General features: G+C 40.1%; 1 protein-coding gene across 2 annotated transcripts in view; it reads left to right on the forward strand.

Moving 5' to 3' along the window:
* The first annotated feature begins 225 nt into the window (after positions 1-225).
* DNMBP (dynamin binding protein) overlaps positions 226-22,981 on the forward strand; it is a 92,615-nt gene continuing 69,859 nt past the window's right edge. Inside the window, exons 1-2 of one of the 2 annotated variants that reach the window (XM_033130568.1) lie at positions 236-362; positions 3,821-4,051. In XM_033130568.1, coding sequence (XP_032986459.1) covers positions 4,008-4,051 — 44 coding nt within the window. In that variant the 5' untranslated portion in view covers positions 236-362; positions 3,821-4,007. Of the gene's footprint in view, positions 363-3,820; positions 4,052-22,981 lie in introns of both variants that reach the window. The other variant, XM_033130569.1, reaches the window with a different exon arrangement.

A 22,981-nucleotide genomic window follows, 5' to 3' on the forward strand; every position in this document is an offset into this window, starting at 1 on the left:
GACGACCCGGCCGCCCAAGCGTGGTCAGCGCGGCCCGGATGCCTCAGTTTCCCTGTTAGAGGTCCTCGGAGCACCGCCCCTCTGACGTCATGGGGCGGGCGGGGCCAGGAGAGCCGCCAGGGGTCGCGAGCACGGGGCGGACGCTAGGGGGTGGGCGCTGGCACTGAGTGTGGCGCCCCCGGCCACGCGAGGCGGAAGCCTGGGCGGGAGGCTGGAGGCTGGAGGCGGGGCGGCCGCGCTGAGTCACAGCAGATTGACTCGCCCGCCGCTTCCAGAGGCGGAGGTGACAGCGGCCCGGGACGAGCGGCCGCAACTGCCTCCCGCGTCGCCGCGCCAAGGGACCGCCGGGCGGCGGAGAGCAGGTCAGAGGCCAGGCGGGGCGGGGCGGGGAGGCCGGGTCGCTGTCCCAGGGCCGCGGGCGGAGGGGACCCGCGCCCCGAGGAACGCGCCGCGCGGCGGGGCCTGCGCTGTCCCTTCCCCGCGGCGGCCGCTGCCCCGGCCGGTTACCCACGAGGGGCGGTGGGGCGCTGGGCCCTCCTCGGAGTCCTTCGGTCCACGGTCAGGTCGGGTCCTGTGAGGTCCCGGGGAGTTGGAGGGGCTGGGTGGCCCGCAGTCAGAGGGATGCGACCGTGGGGCTTTTTAAATGGTGTCAAGCAAGCCCAGGGCTCTTTTCATTGCACCGCCCTGCCACTCCGGCAATGAGGCGGAATTTGAGAGCTGGAAAAGAATTCAGCATTAGCCCAGCCTCCTTATTTTACAGATTCTTCTGGCATGCTCAGAGTCACATCCACTCGGTATAGGAGTTAATGATTCTGTGTCAGGGAGGCTGGGAGGGAGGATTTCCAAAGCAAGAATGAGACCTGTTTAGCTTGAGGTGCTGGTTTGGTTATGGTGGAGTTTTGCAGTAGTTACCCGTGGGCACCTGCATTCCTGCAACAGGCACTGATGTCCAGCAGGCATCAGTTTCTCAAAACACCCTTGGAAAAGGTGACCATGCTGTCAGTTGAGTAAAGGATTATTAGCGTTACAAACAGGCCAGGCCTGCTGTAAATTAGGCACTGTGGAGAATCCTTGGGGTATAGAGCTAAATTTTAAATGCAAGCAAAACCCATCCCACTTTAAAAGCAATCTCATTATCCTTAATTGTCTGTCTCATTTATACAATAAAGAAGGGCACTCACAAAGTTACTTTGTAATGTTGGTAACTTGCCTGTTTTACAGTAATTCTTTTACAGTGATAAGAGCATTGCTGAGTGAAACTCTTTCTTTTCATAATTAGTGATGCTGTGGTATATGGCAAGCCATTGGTAAGCACTAATATTTAGGGTTTGAGCATAGTTTAGCTTCAGCTGTTTCCATCGCTGAGTTACAGGGGAGTGTAGGACTGATTGATCCATAGTTGTATTTTGCAAGATGTTAAGTACCTGTCAGCATACAGGTGTGGTTTCTCAGAATTAGTGCTGCGTTTATTACTCTTACAACATGAATAAGCTCCAGGTGATGAGCAAGTCAGTTTATTCCTTAGTAACAATTTTTATCCAAATTATTGAATTAAAGGATCTCTAAGGCCCCTTCCATCTCTAAAGTTCCCTGATTTTACATGTTAATTTGAAACATGTCACTCATTGTGACAACAAAAAGTTTTAAGAAAACAAGTTTAAAAAAAAAATTCTGCATGATGCATAGAGAATCTTCAAATTCATTCTTATTCTCAACCCTCCCAGTTACTTTATCAGTGTTGGACTAACAGAAGTGAAAAATGATTTTTCAAATTACAGATCCTTCAGTGTTCAAGTCACACCAATTCAGAGGCCGGAATAGAGTGCTTTGTGTATGGTGGAGAATAGCTAAAATCTGACCTGGGAGAGGGGCCTGTGCTGTACACAGATATCTTTTGCAATAAGATGAGAACATTCTGCCTCAGAAAATGTGATAAAATGTCCTTTTTACAGTGTTCACATTGTGTTTAGTTTTGGCTGAGATATAACAATAATCTTTATAGACAATCTGTCCAAATATGTATGAGTTACTTATTTTGTCTTGCAGCCCCAAAGCAGAGCCTTTCCTGCTTCTTGTTTCTTCTTTTATGGCTCCTTTCTTCTAAGTGCCCCTCTTACCTGCAGAGAGACTCTTGTCATGTTCCTCTTTCATCCACGTTGCAATTCGTAGCCTCTTTCAAGCACTAATTGAATTTAGACTACGTTTTCTCCTCTCAAGGAATATGATGTCATAATTCTTGAGTCACCATTTAAGAGCTCCTAAAAACTAGGGATGGTTATTCATTTTTAGAACGTAGGTCAAGTGGACAGTGTTTAGATTTTTATCTTCCCTGTGCTTGGAGACTACAATCTAGAAAGCCTCCAGGGCCAGTAAAAGCCACTTGTCTCTGCCTCAGAAGGAAACCCTTTCTGCAGGAGGCATAGTGAATCTCAAATTCATTATTCTCAACCCTCCCGGTCACTTTATCGGTGGGCTAAAATAAGCAAAGAGTGATTTTTCAAATTACAGATACTTCAAAGTGTTACATTTCTAGAGAGACATTGTTTTAAGTAATAAATAATTAAAATAGAATGCAAATGGAGGCTTGCATGCCTGTTACCAGGTACAAAGCTTGAATTACTTTCTAGGTTTATTATTCTGTCATTTCTGAAGTCAGTTAATATATTTATTACCCATAACATAGCATTATTGCAAGATTATCTACTCTGAAATTCTCAAATGTGTTTGGTCTTCAGCTGAAGCATCCTTAAAATTCATTTAGAATACTTACAAAAAGTTTCACATCCATTCAATTAATATTAAATAGTCTCTTATTATACCCAGCTCAGGAAAACATCTGAATAGACTAATTTTCAAGATTGGATAATTTAGTCCCTGTTGGTCAGGAGTTAATTACAAGCTATCAGTCTCTCTCCTGGAAGGTCAGAAAGGTCTAAAGTTGCAGCCTTAAAATCAGATCATCGAACAGCTCTATAACGAAGGAACCATTAAACACCTAGGTGTTAACTTTTGTTGGGTCCTTTATCCTGGGTGCTATAAAAACCAGTCATAGAATGTAAAATAGACATAGAGTAGCTAAGGTATATTATTTCATGTTTGGATTTGTAGGGTTCTCCCCTACAAATGAAGGATGCTGGCCACCAAGAAGTGAGGCCGCGCAGTGGAGCAAATAGGGCATTGTGCTGAGGGTCTGAAGTTGGAAGCATGGGTTTGGGTCCTGACTTGCTCATTCATTCACCAAATATTCGTTGAGCACCTGTTTGTGTCAGGCACTGTTGTAGTTGCTAGGGATACAGCTGAGAATGAAACAGACGGAGTCCTGTCCTCATGCAATAGACATTCTAGTGGAGCAGCGGTAGACAGTACATAAATGAGTGACCAGGCAGTCACGTGATCAGAAGTGCTATGGAGAACTTTAAAGGGGTGTGACTGGGACAGCGTAAGAGCGTGTGTGTGTGCGTGTGTGTGTAGGGATGGTACTTTTTATACAAAGAGGCCAGAGAAGGCCTCTACTAAGATCACTTTTGAGCTACGACTTAAAGGGAATGAAGGAGTGAGCAGGGGCAGAGGAATGAGCGAGTTCCAAACCTTGATGCAGGAGCGTGTTTGGCATGTGTGCGGGAGGGACGGTGAGGTCATGGCGGCCAGGCAGGGCTGATGTGGGCGAGGGGAAAGTGGCAGCAGATGAGCGGCGGGGGGAGTGGGAAGGGGCACGTCAGTGTGTAGGCCATTGTGAGGTCTTTGGCCTTTTCTGTGAGTGAGTGGGAAGCCATCAGAGGGTTTTGAACAGAGGAGCTCGTGATGACTTCTGTTTTAACAGGATCACTCCAGCTGCTGGGCAAGAATAGACAGAAGCGGGACAAGGGGCTTCCCTTCCATACTAGCTGTGGGACCATACTCCCGAATTTTAAGATGCTGAGTAGTATGAAACATTTCCATGGGGAGGCCAGGAGATTGCATATGAAGAGGCTCTAAAAGTAAATAGCTTCAAGTGACCTGAAAACTTGATGCCACTGACAACGCCTGTAGCTGAATCACTCCAAATCGAGAGGTAATCAGGTCTTTTCAGTCAGGGTGTCAGGTCATGAGAACAAAAACATTGTTTTGTTTCGTGAATATTCTCTGCTGATCCCTTTAGTTCTCTGCTGATCCCTGAATTTTTCCTTTCCTGCTTGAAAAAGGATGCAAAGCTGTTACTCATCAACAGAGCTGGCAGCCAGAGTGGCTTTTGTTGTTAGGAAAGCTGGAAACTTTGGGGAAGGAAGCAATTCTAATTTTATGTCTATCATAGGTCATTTGAATTCTTTCTGAACATGCAGGGAGTCTGAAAGATTTCTTTCGTTTTTAATTCCTTTATCCCCTTCCCATTCACCTTATGCTTTATCTGTACTCATTCTAATGCGTGTAATGTGTTTCTTTTTGTCTGTATGGGATCTTGCAAAGTGGGGATGTTTGTTTTATATGTGTATACATATTTTACTTTATAATGCTAAATTTCATTTTGCTTTCTTTCTAGATACTGTTTTTAAGATCCATCCACGCTTCTATATGTACATCTCACTCTTTGTTTCTGAACGCTGCATTGTACTCCGTGCTGTGTGTGCACCATAATTTTACTTACCTGCTCTCCCTGTGAGCGATACTCAGGTTGTCTGTGCTTCCGAACACCACAAATATTCCTGCAGTAAGCATCCTTATAAAGCTGTACAGTATATCTGTGGGCCATATACTTGGAAGGGAATTGCACCTACAGAATTTGAGTAAATAGTACTGGATTCCTCCCCCGATGGCTGACCAGTCTCTCTCCCACCAGACGTGGTCCAGAGGGTTCCTGTATCCTTATGTTCCACCAACACTCAGCTTTATCCAGCTCTTTACCTTTTCTAATCTCATAGGTGCAAAGTGTACCTTGTCCGCTTAGTTTGTGTTTCTTTGATTACTGATGATTTTAAGCATCTCTTCTATCTATAGCTTCTTCTCCAAACTGCTTATTCATAGCTTTGCCTATTTTCTATTGGAGTTGTTATCCGTGTTGTTGTCATTGATTTGTGGAAGTAATTTTGTAATATAGACGTTCACACACTGTCACATTTAGACTTTGCAGATACCTCCTCATTTGGTCATCTTTTAATTTTGTCTCTGTTGTCCTTCGATCAAGAAAAACTCTTTAATTTTGAGGTAGTCAAATAAATGCCTTCTTTGCCTTAATGTTTTACACTTTATGGAGTTTTAAGAAGCCCCTTTCAAATCCCTGGGTCACAGCTATGTCTAGAGCCTGCACTGCGTGTGCTGTTAGATAAGGATCAGCGCTATCCTTCTCCATTTAATGAACTATTTTTTCCAATGTCATCTCCAAAAACATCCATGCTTTCCTCCACTGAATCGTGGTACTCTCTTTCTCATACATGGTTTCCATGGATACACTGGTCTGTCTCTAAGGCTCCGTTCTGTTCCATTTGTTGCTCTGTTTTTATTATGAGTGGTTTTGTAATATGTCCTCATGACTGGCACAGCAAGTGTCTTATCTCTGTTCTTCATTTTTAAGTTTACTTAGCTACTCGTGGACCATTATTTTTCCATGTAAAAATTGGAGTGAGTTTATCAAGTTCCTCCAAAATTATATTTTGAGGAATTTTACTTGGGATTATATTGAATTTATAAGTTATTTGGGAGAGGCTTGACATCATTTTGATGTTAACTCATTTCCTCCAAGAACATGTAATGTGTCTATTTACTCAGCTCAACATTTTAAAAGAATTTTTGTGTTATTTGGAAAGAATTTAAAACTAACAGAAGAGTTCTAAGATTAGTACAAAGAGCTTCTGTATATCCTTCACCTAGATTCACCAAATGTTAGCAGTTGGCCACATTTGCTTTTATTACTCCCTCGCTACATTTCTATGCATATTTTTTCCTAACCCATTTGAGTTAGTTGTAGCCATCATACCCCTTTATCCCTAAATTCTTCATCAGCTCATTTTTAAGTCTTTTATTAGAACTTTAAAGTTTTCTCCATGAAAGTCTAGGGGATGTTCTTGGTTAAATTAATTTCTAAATACTTCATAGTTTTCTTGCTACTGTGAATCATATCTTTTTTTATATCTTTTTTTCTTATTTGCTAGTTGGTTATTGGTAGTTTAAGAGACATGATATTGATTATTGTAAGCTGATCTTGTATCTGATAGCCTCGCTTCACTGTCTTTTTCAAATAGTCTGTTGGCTTTTTTTTTTTTTGCCCGTACTTATTTTTTTTTTGCCCCTAGTTAATCACATCCTTTGAAAATCGTGATAGTTTTGTTGCTTCTTTCCCTTCCTAATACTTCTTATTTCTTTGTCTTTCCTTACAGCCTTGGCCAGAACTTCCAGGACTATGTCACACCAGTTGCTATGCTAGAAGGGCATCTTTTCTTGTTCTCAATCTTAGCAGGCATGAGTCTGAAGTTTCCCCATTTCATATAATGTTTGTTTTAGATTTTATATGTACTTTTGTCAAGTTATGGTATTCTCTATTCCTAATGTACTGAGTATTTTCATCATAAATGGATGTTAAGTCTTGTCAAATACTTTTTTCAAGGTTTGTCTCTGAAAAAATAAGACGGCCTTAGGAGGCGGCATGCCAAAATCCTAAGCCTATGCTAAGCTTAATTTTCAAGCAAAAGAAGACGAATGAATCTTCAATATTTCTGAACCCTCCATACATAAATTTATGGTAAACATCTCATGATTCCAATGTAAATTTATTTCACCATTAGATCAGCTTTTTCCTCTTGTTGTTACGTAAGAGTCAGAATTTAAATAGCTGGTGTGAAAAGAGCCATATTCAGCATCATAACTGTAGTCGTCAGCATGGTTATAAATATAAGATATGTAAGATTATAGTTTCCTTATTCTGTGGATCAGTTTCTACTCTGGGTATAAATCTTAACCTAAGTAGATCTCACAAAATATTGAATAGTTCATCAGGTAGCTCTTCACCAGCCGTAACTGTTAGGGTGTTGAGCAGTTGGTTCTGACAGCCATCTCTCAAGCATCTCTGTATGGTTAGGTTTTTTTCAAAGTAGCTCTTTTTTCCTAATTATGAAAACCATACCTTTTCATTGTAGAAAATTTGCAAAATATAGAGAAGCAAATCTTTAATCCTGCCTTTTATTAGGTTGGTGCACAAGTAATTGCAGTTTTTGCAATTGTTTTTAACCTTTTAAAACGCAGTTACTTGTGCACCAACCTAATAGCACCAACCCCTGTTCAAATGTTGTTTATTTTTCTCTCTCTGATTGTTTTCTTTGGTGGGGGGGACATGTTTGTGGAGAAGAATGCACTTAAAATTGGGTTCTATAATTTGTATCGCCCCTCCTTTCTCAGGTTTAGGCCATCAGCTCTTGTTTGTCTTGCTTTCAGTGATCGTCTGGAGAAAAAAAAAACCACACAAAAACAATAACAAAGATACGATTAGTTTATAGGAGTTGGATAATAGCTTGCTGATTACTTGGCAATTCCCAACAGGCTATACTTCAGGGAGCCACTGTGCATGACAGCCTGGCCTCATTGTCACACCGGGGAGCAAGCAGTCATAGCCCAAATGCCAACAGACCAAAGACTAGCTCAGCGGAGGCGGAAGGGAGAAGTCTATTTGATGTCACTTTGCGTCAGTTCAATTAGTGTCTTTCTTCTTTAGATCACATTTGCTTTCATCTTTCAGAAAATAAAGAGCCTGGAGAAAATAGTTGAAATTTGTTTTCTTTTGACCCTGAAATAAATCCACCACAGTTGTCTTGTTTCCCTAATCACCTTTTGCTAGTGTGATGAGTGGTTAGGGAGTGGTCATAAATAACGGGAAGTGACAGAATTCGGAAGTTAACGTTCTCATCACCTGGTAGATTCAATATCTGACTGAGTGCCTTCCCGTCCTCATTCCCCGCCGTTTCTCGCTGCTCTGTGGTTTTTTTTTCATTTTGCCCTAACACCTGTTACCTTCTAAAATGCTGTTGTCTGCCTTCCCCATCCCTCAAGAAGAAAGCTCTTCAAGGGCAGGAATCTTTGTTTTGTTCTCTGATAGATCTGTGCCATGAACTGTGCCTGGCACATAGTGTGCCTTCAATAAATGGATCCATAAAACAAATCAGTCCCTGAAGAGGCAGCACTGTGATTCAGAAGGAGGAAATCTAAGGGAACGGAGAGGGAAGAAAGTTCTTAGCGTCCTTCAAATACATGGGTCCAATAAGCTAGTCGAATCCTCTTTTCCTCCTTAACCTTGTAAACGTAACTTGTCAACTCAGCCGCAGAGCTAATTTCTCTACATCTGTTTTAGCCGCTCCTGTGGAGTCTATGGTTTCTGAAAGTGGTGTGTGAGTGTCTGTATTGCTGACAAGCACACGCAGGGAGTAGGGCCCAGGAGAAGATCATCAGTGCTGACGTTCTAGCCATGGGTTCTGGGCCCAGCACACACTCTGCATTGTTTTCATGAGCTGGTTCTCTGAGGATAAGTGATTTGCTCCATCAGCAGAAAAAGTTGCAATAGATGTGCCACGTTGTGCTGCCCTCCCTGGCCTCACATCCCATGTCTCCCCCTTTTCTAGTTTATTCTTGCCTCCCCTTCCGAGCAATGCAGAAACCTTTTGGCTTTTCTGTCATTTCTGGATCTGGTTCAGGGCTGTGATGACGAGCAGTCAGGCCATGTATACCTGGTCACTTTATGACAAAGCAAGGCCTCAGCTCATATGAATCTCCACATAGGGTGCTAAAAAATAAAGTTGCCACACATATACCCTAATGTTGTCCCAGAGGCCAATGCCACCGACCCAGTCTTTCCCATATAGACCATTATCGGACTGCTTTCGTGCTTACTCTACTGCAGGACACTTGTTCCCACCACTTCCCCCAACAAATCTTAAACTTTGCTGCCTGGCCCTCAAGTCTGATCCAAATCTGCCATATATACTAACTTCTCTGTCCCCGCTCTCTAATCAAACGGGTCTCTTTTTCTTTCCTACAACAATAATGATAGCAATCAGTACATTATTAATTATAATTATGAATACTTCTTTCATTTTACTGGGTTTCATTGAAAAATGAATAAAGAATAACAAGACAAATATCCATGTATCCAGTGCTCAATTGAAGATCCATAAAGCTGAGTTGGTTTCTATATTCCACCTCCTTTGCCCTTATGTAGACCCTCTCGTTCTAATGACTTAAAAAAAAAATTCCCTTTTATTTGCATATGACAATATGACTGCCACCTAAAAAAAGGAGTGGTAATTCCTTAATATAATGAAGAATCTAGTCGATGTTCGTAATTTCTCCATTTGTCTGTATTTTTTTAAACAATTGATTTGTTTGAATCAGGATCCAAGAAATGTGAACAGATTGCATTTAGTTAATGTGTTTCTCAAATGGCTTTTCATTGATAAGTTCCTCTTTTTAATTTTAATTTTTTATTACTGGCCTTTTGTCCTATAGTTTTCCACATTCTGGACTTTTTAAAATAGCTTTTGACATAAGTTTATTGACCTATGGTGAGTTAACTCACCCTTTCATCTGTCAGTCCCTATGGGAGGTTCCAAGTTATTCAGCTTCCATAAATAGAAAGGATGTACTGACCCACATAGCTTGGTCTGGCCCAAGGTCATTTCTGAGGAGCCTTCCAAAATATCCCAGGTGACAGGGAATGACATTATCAACAGCAGACAATCTATTTCAAAACATTTTGCCTCCAAAGGAATTTTATAACTCCTATCTGGCAAGGCATTTTCGTTCCCTAGAATTAGGGGAGGGAGTTGAGAAGCCAGTGAGTAGCCTGGTTTTCTTCTTTTAGACAGTGTTTGTTTCTTTAAGGATTTCTGGGGCTCAGTGCCAGAACGTCCATGGGATATTACTGTCTTACAGTTTAGATCTGATTATCAGGAAACAGAATCCTTGGAGGGGCAGGTAAGAGGAGAAGGAGTTTACATTAAAACCAGACTTTCGTTAGTGCCTGTTGGGATCCTGTATTCTTGAGCAGCTAATTGGACTGTGGAGCATAATACTAATACAGATGTTTTTCAAACCCGTAGTTTTCATTACCTGTTCTTCTTGCTGCCACTGTCTAGATGTTGTCCAGTCATTGTAATATCTGAACATTGTAATATCTGTGGACATGAAGAGAGCCAATTTTTAAATTTTTTAGTCTTGCTGTCTTGACCTGCTAATCAACTGTGAATATAGATAGCCAATGTTAAAGTGAAAAGAATGAAAAATTTTGAAGTGTGAAGCTATGTTTGGATTTACTTATTTAGTGACTTGAAGGTTACAAGAATAAAGTATCTCAATGTCAGTATTTTCATCTAGTTTTAAAGCCAAATGGTTAATAAACCAAGGCTAAAAATCTAACGCTGGATGAGAAAGACATTTAATAAATTTATTACAATCCTACTTTTATTATGAGGCTAATTGGTTATTTTAAGTAAAGGTTTGCTTAAATTAAAGGCATTGGTAACAGTAAATTAATGGAAATTTTCATGTTGAATTTTACCAGTATGTTCATTCTTATATTCCATAAGTGGGTGTCAGACTTAGTCAGTATTCTCTTCTGGTGACTCCGAATGTTCAAAAATTAAAATATAATTATTATTCACCATAAAAGTGTTAACCAGTGATTTGCTGGTTTATTGATTATTCTTCCTTGCAGGGATCAGTTAACAATAAAAATAAGCCCTTCATATTCACACCCAATCACAGGTAGCAACAGCACATACATGAGATAATGTTTGAAAAGCCAGCCTGGAGACGTAATTGTGTTGTATTGTAAAGCCGTGCCTTACCGAAAACTGCCAGTATTTTTGTGAGGCTAGAGCTTAGGATGTACGGTAGGTGGAGTGTTTGGCAGTGAGACTGAACCTGGGGGCAGGGACCAGGTCATGATGAGCTTTGTCTGAGCTGCAAAGGAGTTTTAGGTGCCTCCTACAAACGATGAATGGGAAGCCCTGTGGAACGTCAGGCAGTAGAGAATTATAAGATTTTGTATATAAAAAGAAAATCCTGGTTTCAGGGTGGAAAATAGAGCAGAGGAAGATGAGACTGATAGTTAACCATTTAGGAAGTTATTGCAGGAGTCCCAAAGACAAGATGAGACAAGGTGAGAACCAAAAATAGGACAAACAGCAATCTCAAATTTGTAAATTTCAAGCCCCAAAGAGTAAGTTTTAAAAGGTTGATGCTTTTGAAGGATTTAACAGTAGTACCAGTGGTTTTCCTGCAAGTACAGGGTAATTCTTTAGAAGAGTAAATCGATGAATTTCATATCCCGCTTCTATCCCTGGAAGGCGTTTGGCAAAGGTTTTCTTGGACCCATGTGCAGGGATCTCATGTGTAAACTGCTGCCAAATTCTTGTGGGTCTGCTGTGAACACACAGCTCATTTAGAGCTTAGAGTAGGGGGTGGAGGTGTCAATTGCTTTGTCCTTGTGTCCAGTAACCACAGAGTAACATTGCTCCCCCTTCCTCTCAAGACAGCAGCAGCAGTTTTGAGCAGGTGGCCCCACCCAGAAGTTGCTGCCTCATCGGTATATTTATGCTACAGTCAGTCTGGGTGATGATGGTGGTTCTCCTCCTCCTCCTCCTTCATTATCATCAGACCCGTCTCCTACCTGACATTTACTGAGTGCCTACCATTTGCCAGGAACCGTATTCGCTGCTTCACCTAGATTAGCAAGTTTAATCATCGTAACTGCCTATGAAGTAAATTACTATTATTTTCTTCAGTGTACAGATGAGGAAACTAAGGTTCAGAGGGGTTTAAGTAACTTGCCCAAGATCACATAGCTTAACAAAAGGCAGAGCCAGACACGGAACCTAATTCTCTCTGACTTTAGAGTCTAGGCTCTTAACAGTTGTGAATATAGTTATTAATTAATGCAATTTAGTAACAAATATGATTTCTCTTTTTAAGTTTGCTCTTTTATGTAGCCCTGCCCAGTAAATGTCCACGTAATCCACTACTGTGTTTACCTAACCCCCATTCCTAGCTCATGGCAGGTAGGAAACACAAGTGTGGAACATTTTTAAACATGAAGTGCAGGAAAACTTTAGAGGGGGAGGGCTAGAATAAGGAATATCTTTACATTTCTAGTTTTTTTCAAGGCAGAGTATTCATGTATGCCTTCGCCATTTTGCTTGAAGTATAGCAATTTCTGAAATAGGAGAGATACTGATTTTTAAAAATTTTATGTTATACGAGATATAATTCATATGGCATAAAATTGACCCCTTTAAAATGCATAATTGAGTGGGGTTTTTTAGTATATTCACAAAGTTGTGCAACCCTCACCACTGTTGAATTCTAGAACATTTGCATTCAGAACATTTGCATTGCCCTGAAAAGAAACCCATACCCATACTGTCCTAAGGCACTCATTTTCAAACCTACTGTATAACAACACACACCCGAGAGCTATGAAAAAGACTTTTGGAATATCTCACCACAATCCCCGTCTCTTATGCAGGTAATAATAACACCACCTGTGTATAGTTTACTATATGTACAGTACTATTCGAAGTGTTTCATATACATTTACTTATTTAAATTTCACTGTGACCCTATGAGGCAGGTTCTGTTATTAAACTTATTTTGCAGATGCAAAAATTAAGGCGCAGAGAAGTTAAGTAACTTGCCTCTAGTTACTTAACTCTAATAAGAGATAGAGCTAGGGTATAAATCCCGGCAATCTGGCTTTGTAGTCTGTGCTCTTGATCATTATGTATGTTTTAAGCTGATCATATTCATATTTGAAAATGGTATGAAGGCCTTGAAAACATTATGCCAAGTGAAAAAAGCCAAGTCATAAAACACTGTACATTGTATGATTTCATTTCTGTGACATGTCCAGAAAAGGCAAATCTATAGAGATACAAAGTAGATTAATGGCTGCCCAGGGCTGGAGGGGGAGGCGGGGGGCTCTGGGGGGGGGAATGGGAAGTGGCTGCTGATGGAAATGGAGTTTATTTTTGAGACGATGAAATGTTCAAAAATTGATAGTGGTGAAGGTTACACAACTCTGTGAATATACTAAAATCCAGTGAATTGTACACTTCAAATAGATGAATTATATGTGAATTATAACTCAAGAAACCTGTTTTTAAAAAATGATATGAAGAGAAACAACCAGAATGATTTTTCTTAGACTACTTCTTTCTTCATCTGAAAAAAAAAATTGTATTTGTGTACACACACACACACACACAATACACACACACAATACACACACACATCCCTTTTCCTCCTTTTATTTGGGGTGCTCAATCGCTTGTAAACAGTTCTAATTCTAACTATTAGGCATTCCTACTCACACATTTCAGGTGCTTCCAAGTACCTAAAAATCAAAGCCCAACATCCTAACTTGGAAGTTAGGCCTGTGAGACCTTCAGCTCTGTAGGAAAGAGTAATGTGATCCCTGGAAATGTGAATGTATACGTTTTGATGTATAACTTAAAGTAGTTCAGTATGTTAAGTCATTCATCCTGCAAATATTTATGTACCAGGCAGTGCTTTAGGTGCTTGATATATAGCAGTGAATAAAATAGGCAAAAAGAATCCCTGCCCTGTAAGGACTAATCTTACAGGCTTCATAGAGAAGGTACCATTTGAATTGGATCTTGAAAGATAGTAGAAGTTTATCCACATGAGTTATGTGTGTTTGATGGAAGAGTGCGGCGCGTAGCTGCTCCAGTCAAAACATCCATTTATGTTGTCTTTTTTTTTTTGGCTGTGCAACTAATAACTCCAAAATTCAATGGTTTATCACAACAACCATTTACTTTCATTCTCATAGGCCTGAAGGCTGGCTGTAATTTAGCTGATCTAGCTGGGCAAGACAAAACTCTATAGGCTTTCGTTTAGGTTCAAATCTGTTTCCCCTTGTCTTCATTCTGGGGCCCAGGCTGAAGGGACAGTGACTTCCCAGGCCATGCTCTTCTTACAGTAGGTTATAGGAGCACCATGGGACAGGCCAAGCCATAAAATATGGTTCAAAGCTTCTGCTCATGTCATCTCCATCCACTGGCATTCCCTTCATGCATTCACATCGCCAAGTCCAACGCAAGTGTTTCAGGGAAATATACTCTGCACAGTGGGAGGCTCTGCACAATTAGAAAGCAAAGAGTATGGATGCATAATTCTGTTACAAGAAGGTGAAGATTTGAATGGAAATTTGATCTAGAATATATATTAGGTTGGTGCAAAAGTAATTGCGGTTTAAAGGTTAAGAATAATTGTGAAAACCGCAATTACTTTTGCACCAACCTAATAATTAAGCACAAGAAATAGCTGAATATGGCAGAAACACAGATGTGAATGGACATCGGTATAGGAATGACTAGAAGTTGTCACAGTATGTCATGGATGGTAGAGGATTGGGGACAAATTGTGAATTATGGTGATTCACTGATTCTTGGCTTATTTTAATTCCGTGTTGCTGGTATAAATTTTAATTCATAGCACTATGGTATAGAGACATCAAATATATTTTGATTGTCTGAATCATATTTCACCTAAACTCTCTTCTACCTAAAGTTGAAGGAGGAAAATAACAAAAATAATAGAAGAAATCAGTAAAGTAGAAAACATACAAATAATAGAGACATTTAGCAAAACCAAAGTTGTTTCTTGGAAAAGATCAACAAAATTGGTAACCCCCAGCAAGACTAAGAAAAAAGGAGAGAAAACACAAATTTTCTATATTATAGATTATACAGATATTAAAGGGTTAATAGAGGACTATGTTGAACAAATTTATGCCAGCAAATTTAAGCTTGGATTAAGTGGATAAATTTCTTGAAAAAATACAACTTACCAAAAACTGAGACAGGAAGAAATGGAAAATTTCAATAGCCTTATATCTGATAAAAGTATTGATTTTTTAATTTAAAACCTTTCTTTGAAGTTCTCCAGGCCTATATTATTTCACTGATGATTTCTATCAAATATTTAAGAATGAAATAATACCGGTCTTACACAGACTTTTTCAGAAAATAGAGGAGGAAGAAACACTTCCTAATTCATTTTATGAGGATAGTCTAACTGTAATATGCAAATCTGGCAAAGACATTTAAAGAAAAGACTACAAATTAATATTCCTTGGGAACGTAGGTATAAAACCTTCAACAAAGTAGTAGCAAATCAAAATGTGCACAGTAAAAAGAATAACACATCCTAAGCAAGTAAGGTTTGTTCCAGGAATGAAAGGTTGATTTAACATTTGAAAATCAATATAATTTGCCACGTTAACAGAATAAGGAGAAGAAACAGGATCATCTCAGTAGATGTAGAAAAAGCACTTGATAAAATTCCACACTTATTCACAATTTTCAAAAAAAGCAAAACAAAACAGTATGCGGAACTGGAGCCAAGTCCTGAACAGGGCCCGCCATTCCCCTCGGCAGGAACCCCAGTGATCAGACATGCTGGCTGCCTAGATGGCTGAGCAGAAGACTGTGCAGCCTCTAGGACATAGTTAATTAATGGACTTGTGATTGTATGCATTTGCTGTTTGTCAGGGAATTAATAGTCCAGCTTCCACACATATCAACTACCAGACACTATTGTTAGTTTTTGTAGCAAATTTTGTAATCTTGTTAAAACATCCTCTTTGTTCTTTATCACTGGCAGTCTGTAGTATCAATCTCCCCCTTGTTTCTCCTTTTATCTTATTCCAGCTGCTATTTATAATGTTTCATTCCCAGATTCACCAGTTTCCATACAGATAAGTTAATTTTCTTTACATCGTACTGTTGCCCCCTCTCCTCTGTCAGAAATTTATATCAGGTGAACCTTTCCGTTGTTGAATTTCAGGTTTGAACATCCTGATTTACGACACTAAATCCTTCTCATTGACACCGTCTAAGGAATCCGCTGTTCATTGAGTTTGCTGTGTCTTGGCATAGCTCTGGTTCATCTAGAGTAGAAACTACCGGAAGATTCCATGTATACATTTTCCTTCTGAGTATAGTGGCTCTAGTTCTATAAATGGCGAGTTTTTGTTTTTGTCATTTGTATAAAGCTTCTGGTCCCTGTTTTCCATGATGCTTGGATGTTGGTACTCCTTAAAATGATCTAAATCCCTTACCCTGAGGATGGAGTTACTTAAACTCCAATTGCAGTTTTTTCCCCTCCCTATGTTTCTTCCTCTGAATCTTCAGTTTACTGAATTCCTTTCCTGATTCTTTTAAAATGCCAAGAATACTTTAAGATAGGCTGAAAGGAGGGAAATGTCTTATGTCTTTTTAAATCTTGTTTAGTAGAAAAACTAGCTCGTACTTCAAACAGATAAGGAAAAGAAACAAGACGTCTGCCCTGCAGATCTCTGCACATTTATGCTCATAGCTTAGAGCACTGGGTTAATCAATTTTCTTGGCCTCTCCTGAAAACTAAACACGGCCTGTTTTTACATGTTTGTTGTGCTTCTCGCTATCTGCAGCCTCACCCTAAAGTTTCATTGTATAGTTTCATCTGCAGTTCTGCAGCTGCTATCGTATGTATTATCTGGGCATTTATTACATGTACAGTGTAGTGGAGCTGTTCGTTTTAATGTGTCACTAAGCTTCTTAGCTCAGACATGCCCAATGTATTTACTTATGAGTCAGCGATTCTTAAATTTCCTCCCCTAACTGGGATTCACGCATAAGAAATGTGAACCCGAGAGAGTACTTTTAAGGAACTTTTAGGCTGACCCATTTGAAAATTTTTCTTTAACGTAAATTCCCTCAAATTTGGTAGGTCCTGGGACTTTAACCTTGGGACCTTCCTCCACTAGTGCATTTTTGTCAAAAAAGACAAAATTGCTATAGAGATTTATAAGCAAATTTTTTTTAAAAAGTCGCTTAAAAGGAAGAAAAAAGATTATCTTAATGGGGGGATGGGAGGTGAGGGTGGAATCCTTAAGTTAGTTAAAATAGCTATACCTTAAGAGTCAATTCTGCAACTTCCTTAATTTAAATATATGTTTGTTTGGGTGTTTTAGATGAGAGTTGTTCAGTTTAAATCCTGGAAAGGCCTGAAGGGCTTTGCCACAACTGGCGGAAACTCTGACATATGTCTTGTTCCATGTGCTGAAGTTGTTGGCTTCCAACTTGGGATGTTTGAAAGAAGCAAAATCTCACATAAATTGTCAGACAGTTTATGATAGCAGATTCCTTTCCTTTTCTACCCTCGTTTCTCTCATCACCCCACTTCAGTCAGATCAGGATTTCATTTTTCTTACAGTCCAACATTCCATCACCTGTTTAGCCAAAGTGCCTGTGTGAGCAAGTACTGCTGTCATCAGGAGAGCATGGCGGGGAGGTAGAAGATGCTATTGACGGAACACAGATGGGCCCAGGCCGTGCTACTCGGCCTCACCGGGGACCCACGATCAAGATGGGTTCTCCTTTTCCTCTTCAGCCATTGCTAGTTCTCTGAGGAATCACCTGGCAATGACGGCTGACCTTCTGTCCAAAATGAACTCCAGTAACATAAACCAGAGGAAAAGGTGCTGTTTTCCTAGCTTTTCTCATTTCCTTCTTGAAACAGATTTAGACTTCGTTCGCTGACACCTCTTATCCTTTCACAGAGGGAAGAGACTGTTCTTTTTAGCCCTATGTTGTCAAGAATAAGAGAACTGCAATTGCCTCTGAGGTTAAATATTCTAGGACTTGAAATTTTAAAAATCAATTCCCATTCCCAAAAGGTAATGATTTCTGGAGAGTTCAGTTCCAAAACATAAGAAAGTTTCCAGATGCTTATACATGCACATTTCTCTGAAGGAGCCCATCCTGGAGTGTCCCCATAAGGAGGACCCTCTTCCTAGGCTCTGTTCAGGTGGCAGAGATACACTTGTGCTGCTCCAGCACTCCCCTTTTGTAGGAGCAAACAAGAAAGGAGAAACCGCAGCCTGTTGTTGTTCAGTTAAGAAACCTCTTCAGAAATTTCATTCTGGAAGTCCAGAATTTAGATTTGTACTATGAATTGGGCAATATTAGGAAGAATGTAGAAGGTGTCACTATTGCTTTTTGAAAGAATATAGTAAAATTTCAAACCTCTCGCTCATTGTGTCCTACTTTCCTGGTAGTAAAATAGATTACTCAGAATTTCAAAATAAGAATTTAGAATCTGGGTCCTATGCACCAAATCCATCAAACGTGGGCATAATTTGGGGGTTATATATGGGTGTGGGGGAACCCAGGCATCAATATCTTTCTAAGTATTTTTTAAGCCTTAAAAATTTATAGCTCTCATTCTCATGTTTCATCTGGATTTAGAATATTAGATTTAGGAAACTAAATTTGTAGTTTCCTGTATTCTTTCCATTTGTTTCATGCATAGTTCTCACAAATCCTAAAAATCCTTTTGGGCATGTATCCATCAGGGTCCCAGCAGAATGTAGAAAGCACACTCAAACTGGGTAATTTGAGGAGGTCCTACTTAGAATGGAATGGGCAGATTTAGGGAAAATAACAAAGAATTATACTATACCCGTGGCTAGCAGGAAAGCCATCCAGCCTGAAGGGGCAGGGAACCAGGGGGTTATCTGACTCAAGAGAAAGCTGTTTTGTGGGGGCCTTTGAGGTTTGATGGTAGCTGTGGCCCTTAGTAGAATAACACAGCCAACTCACAGCCGAGTGGGGAGGGAGCCAGGGGAATAAATACCCCAACCTCACTGGCCTTCTGCCTTCACGTCTCCTGCTGGTGTCACCCAGTGGTTGAACTCAGCCGGAAGCCAGAGGCAAGGGACCTCCCGGATGCAGTTTTTGTGGGTCAGCCTCATGGAGCACAGAGCAGGGTGGGGAGGGGTGAAGGACAGACCTGAGAGGGGAAATGAAGACCCAGCACATGCTTACTGCTCAGTGTCCTCAGTCTGTCCCACGTTCAGATCTTTTCTCAAAAGATTACATTGGAAATTATTTTGCTGTTTGATATCAGTATCTATCAGGGTAAAAGTTTGCAGTTTGTGACTGCAGGAGATTTCTTTAGTAAAGTATGTCCAGATTTGTAGATACGTTGCTTATTCAAAATTACTGAAGTTTCCAAGGCCTTCTTTTGCATTCTCTCACGTTATGACGTACATTTAAAAATTCTTTTTTATTGTGGTAAATATATATAACATAGAAGTCACAATTTTTACCATTTTAATTGTATAGTTCAGTGGCATTAAGTACGTTCACATTGTTGTGCAGCCATCACCATCCATCTCCAGAACTTTTTCATCTTCCCAAACTAAAACTGTACCCATTTTCTTCTCTCCCCCGCTCCCTGACAACCACCCTTCTCCTTTTTTTCTGTGAGCTTGACTACTCTTGATACCTCATGTAAATGAAACCATACAGTATTTGTCTTTTTGTGACTTAGCATAATGTCCTCAAGGTTCATCCACGTTGCAGCATGTGGCAGAATGTCCTGTCTGTATACATCCTATTTTGTTTATCCATTCGTCTGTCACTGGACTCTTGGATATACATTTTTAAATGTTATTTTATTCCTGAATATTAATTCACTCTCATGGTTTACCTTTTACATGTCCAGTCTGATGTCTCACGAATCTACAAGAAAGTAAAAGAGCCCCAGCTGTAGAACTGAGACATGAAAGATGGAGATGGGCTTGAACAGGAGAAAGGGGCATCATTTGGAGGAAGAAGAGAGTGGGGAGTCTTTAAATGTGTGGAAAGACAAGAGAACGCACCATGGATAAAAGAAATAGCATAAAAGCAAAGGAACAAGTTCTGGACAGAAAGTGCTTTATGGGAGCAGAGAGCATTTTGATTGGATAGGACTGCACTGAGCACTACTTATGAATAAGTGGGGTGAGATATGGTTAAAAATAACATTGATTGATAAATGATACAGAGACGATAAGTGATAAAGTGACTGCAGTAAAGATGTTAGTGGTAGATCTAGGTATTGGGTATAAAGTCTTTTCAACTTCACGCTATTTGAAAATTTTCATAATAAAATGTTGGAGAACCAAAGAGGAAAATGGAAGTCTAGAAGATTTCAAAGAAAGAATCAGTGAGATTTAAGAGAAGCGATGTTTATAATGAAAAGAACATGGGTATTGGAGTCACACAGACCTGAATTCTGGTTCTGACTTAGCTGTTTTCTGTGGGGTTAAGTATATTGCTCAGTGGCGGTGCTGGGATTTGAGCCCAGGCCCCCTGGCTCTAGTGCCTTAGTCTCTTCCTTGTGGTGTGGTGATGCTACAAGCTCCTAGCTCAGCATCTGGCATGTGGTCGATTCTCAGATGGTAACTGTTGCTATTAGTGTATTGTCTGGGCTGCAGAAGATGAAGAAGTCTACAATTTGTTGTTTGACCTGGAAGATTTATATGACATAGTTGGGGTGGCCGATTAGCTCAGTTGGTTAGAGCGTAGTGCAAATAACACCAAGGTTGCCGGTTCGATCCCCACATGGGCCACTGTGAACTGCACCCTTCTTAAAAAAAAAAAAAAAAAAATTCTAAATTATATGACACAGTTATGCAAGCAGGAAGGTAAAACTATTTGTGGAGAAGAGATGGTTTGGTTTTCGATAAGAGGAAGTAGAGATTTTCATATGAATGGTTTCACTTAAGTTCACTAAATTGTTTGCTCACCAAGTATTTGAGAATGTTCTATATGCTGAGCACTATTCTAGACCAGTGAACAAAACAGACAAAAACCTTGTTCCTTATGGTTTTACATCCTAAAAGGATGTGATGAATTAAGGATCTTTATATCTCAAATGCAGAATGACTCTCCAAAGGTGAAAATGCAGGCATTCACCAGCAAAAGAAGGTGGTGCTCTCATAGCAGATTTTTCTGATGTCCCTGACATCATGCCACATAGGCAGTTACTTCCTCTGCTTTCTCTCAAACTCATCAGTGTTCTGATTTCCTCTGCAGTTCTTTTTACTTCCATCTGGAGTTGATGGAACAGCTTATATAAGCCATTTAGGATTGTTTCAAAATACATGTTCGCCTTCTAAAATGGACCGGATAGGAACAAGTTTAGTGGCTTTTCATAGTGTGTATACTACGAACAGAGAAGACTGAGATGAAATTCACTATATTGCACATAAAACAGAGGAACTCCTTTCTGGTCTCAAGCATGAATCCTGTACTTTAGCCAGGCTCTGACGACAGCACCCTTCCAGGGTGTGTATTCCTTGGTGATTATGCACTCACTCCAATTGGGTAGGAGGTCAGTCAGTAAAAGTACTTATGGAGCCAGACCCTCCTCTGCTGCTGAGTCATTTTCTGGTAGAGCAAAAAAGGTTCTCAGGGAGAAACTTAAACTTTCAGACGGCAAAGGTTACTCCTGAGTGTAATAGGGTAGCTCTCTAAATCGTCTTTACAGAGCTTATGCTAATTCTTTACTTGGTATTTTGGATAATGAAGTATAGATTTAGTTAGATATTGAGATGGAATTTGAAAAAATGTAGTCGAAGGAAAATAATATCCACTTTGGCCCAATCTTGAGTTGTTTTAATACCTTATATAGATGGCTAAGAGGTTTGCAAAATATCATGTTTGTTTTAGAAAAAAATATTTATGACACCACCCTTGTGTGGAAATCTGACATCTGGCAACTTCAGCCCTGTGGAAGATAGCCAGAAACTAAGAACGGGGCCTCAGAGCACATAAAAAATAACTTGAAAATCTCCAGCACTAACACATGCATTTATTTTAGCACCACAGAAGACTTCATAGCCTTTCATTTAGAGCTTGTTTTCTTTATCTGGCAACTTTTAATAATTTTGGCCGTGTATGTGTGGTCCCCCCTCCCCAGCAGATTATCAACAACAATTTAGAAAGAGGGTGGGAAAGTTGGCAGACGAGATCAGCCTATAGAAGAGGGAAGGCTGACATCAAAGAGAAAGATCTAGAAGTTATAGAGTGCTGGTATTATGTAGCACAGTAATGTACGGTCTTCATAAGGAACTCACGTACGTCAGCTAAAGAGTAAACCATGTGCAGTCTTCTCCCGAAGAAGGCGAGGAGGCGCAGCCTGTGTCTATTTTTAAATATGATCCAAGTTAACCAAGTTTTGACAGGTTGAAATGGTAAATTCTGTAGTGTTTATATACTTGAAATAGCATATTGTCTGGTGATGCTGTCTGTACCAGTGACAGTGATTCGAGCTTGTCGCTGATTATGGAAATAATGTTTAGTAGTAAACAGTTACTGCTGAATTACTGTACCTGCCCTGTCCTAGGTGCTTTCACACTATTCGCTACTATTTCACACTATTCGTACTGGTTAAGGCTTTGGAGACAGACAGATCTGGGTTCCCATTTCCATCTCTGACTTACTGTGTAACTTTGGATAGATGGCATCACCTTTCTGAGCCTGTGTCTTCACCTGGAAAATGGGAACCAATAATATTCGCTAGGGTTGTTGTGAGGACTCGATGGGGGAAGTGTATAGCACCACGCATGACACATAGTCCACGCTCATTAAATATTGGGCATTATTATAATTACTGTTATCATTATCGTCATCCTCTTGATGGTTGTTACGAAAGTATGATTTCTCCATCTTTCTGAACTAAGAAACTAAAGCCCAGAGGGTTTAAGTGATATGTCCAAGGTGAAATAGCTGGTAAATAGTGGAGCTGGGATTTGAACTTTGGTCTGACTCCAGAAGCCTAGTACTTTGCATTCACATTACGCTGCCTCCTCAGTGTATGATTACAATTAGGTTTTTTAATACTTAAAGAAAATACATGGAAGGAGAGGGCAAAGGATGTGGGGAATGGTCCTAGCCACTTCTCTTTTCCGCTGTACACCCGTCATCTCCTTATAGAAAAAAGTTCCAGTAACACGACGATAGGCTCCTTTTACTCAACAGTGCAAATTGAATATGTAATGTTCAGTTGTGTTGCAAAATCTACGTTATGCAAGATTCATTAAAATCTTACCTGCATTAATTGACTGAGCGATATTTATCGTATGCTTCACATATTTGTCCACATGATTGTTTTCTTAGAGTATAAACTTAGC

Source organism: Rhinolophus ferrumequinum, chromosome 16 (genome assembly GCF_004115265.2).
Source record: "Rhinolophus ferrumequinum isolate MPI-CBG mRhiFer1 chromosome 16, mRhiFer1_v1.p, whole genome shotgun sequence".
Classification (NCBI taxonomy): domain Eukaryota; kingdom Metazoa; phylum Chordata; class Mammalia; order Chiroptera; family Rhinolophidae; genus Rhinolophus; species Rhinolophus ferrumequinum.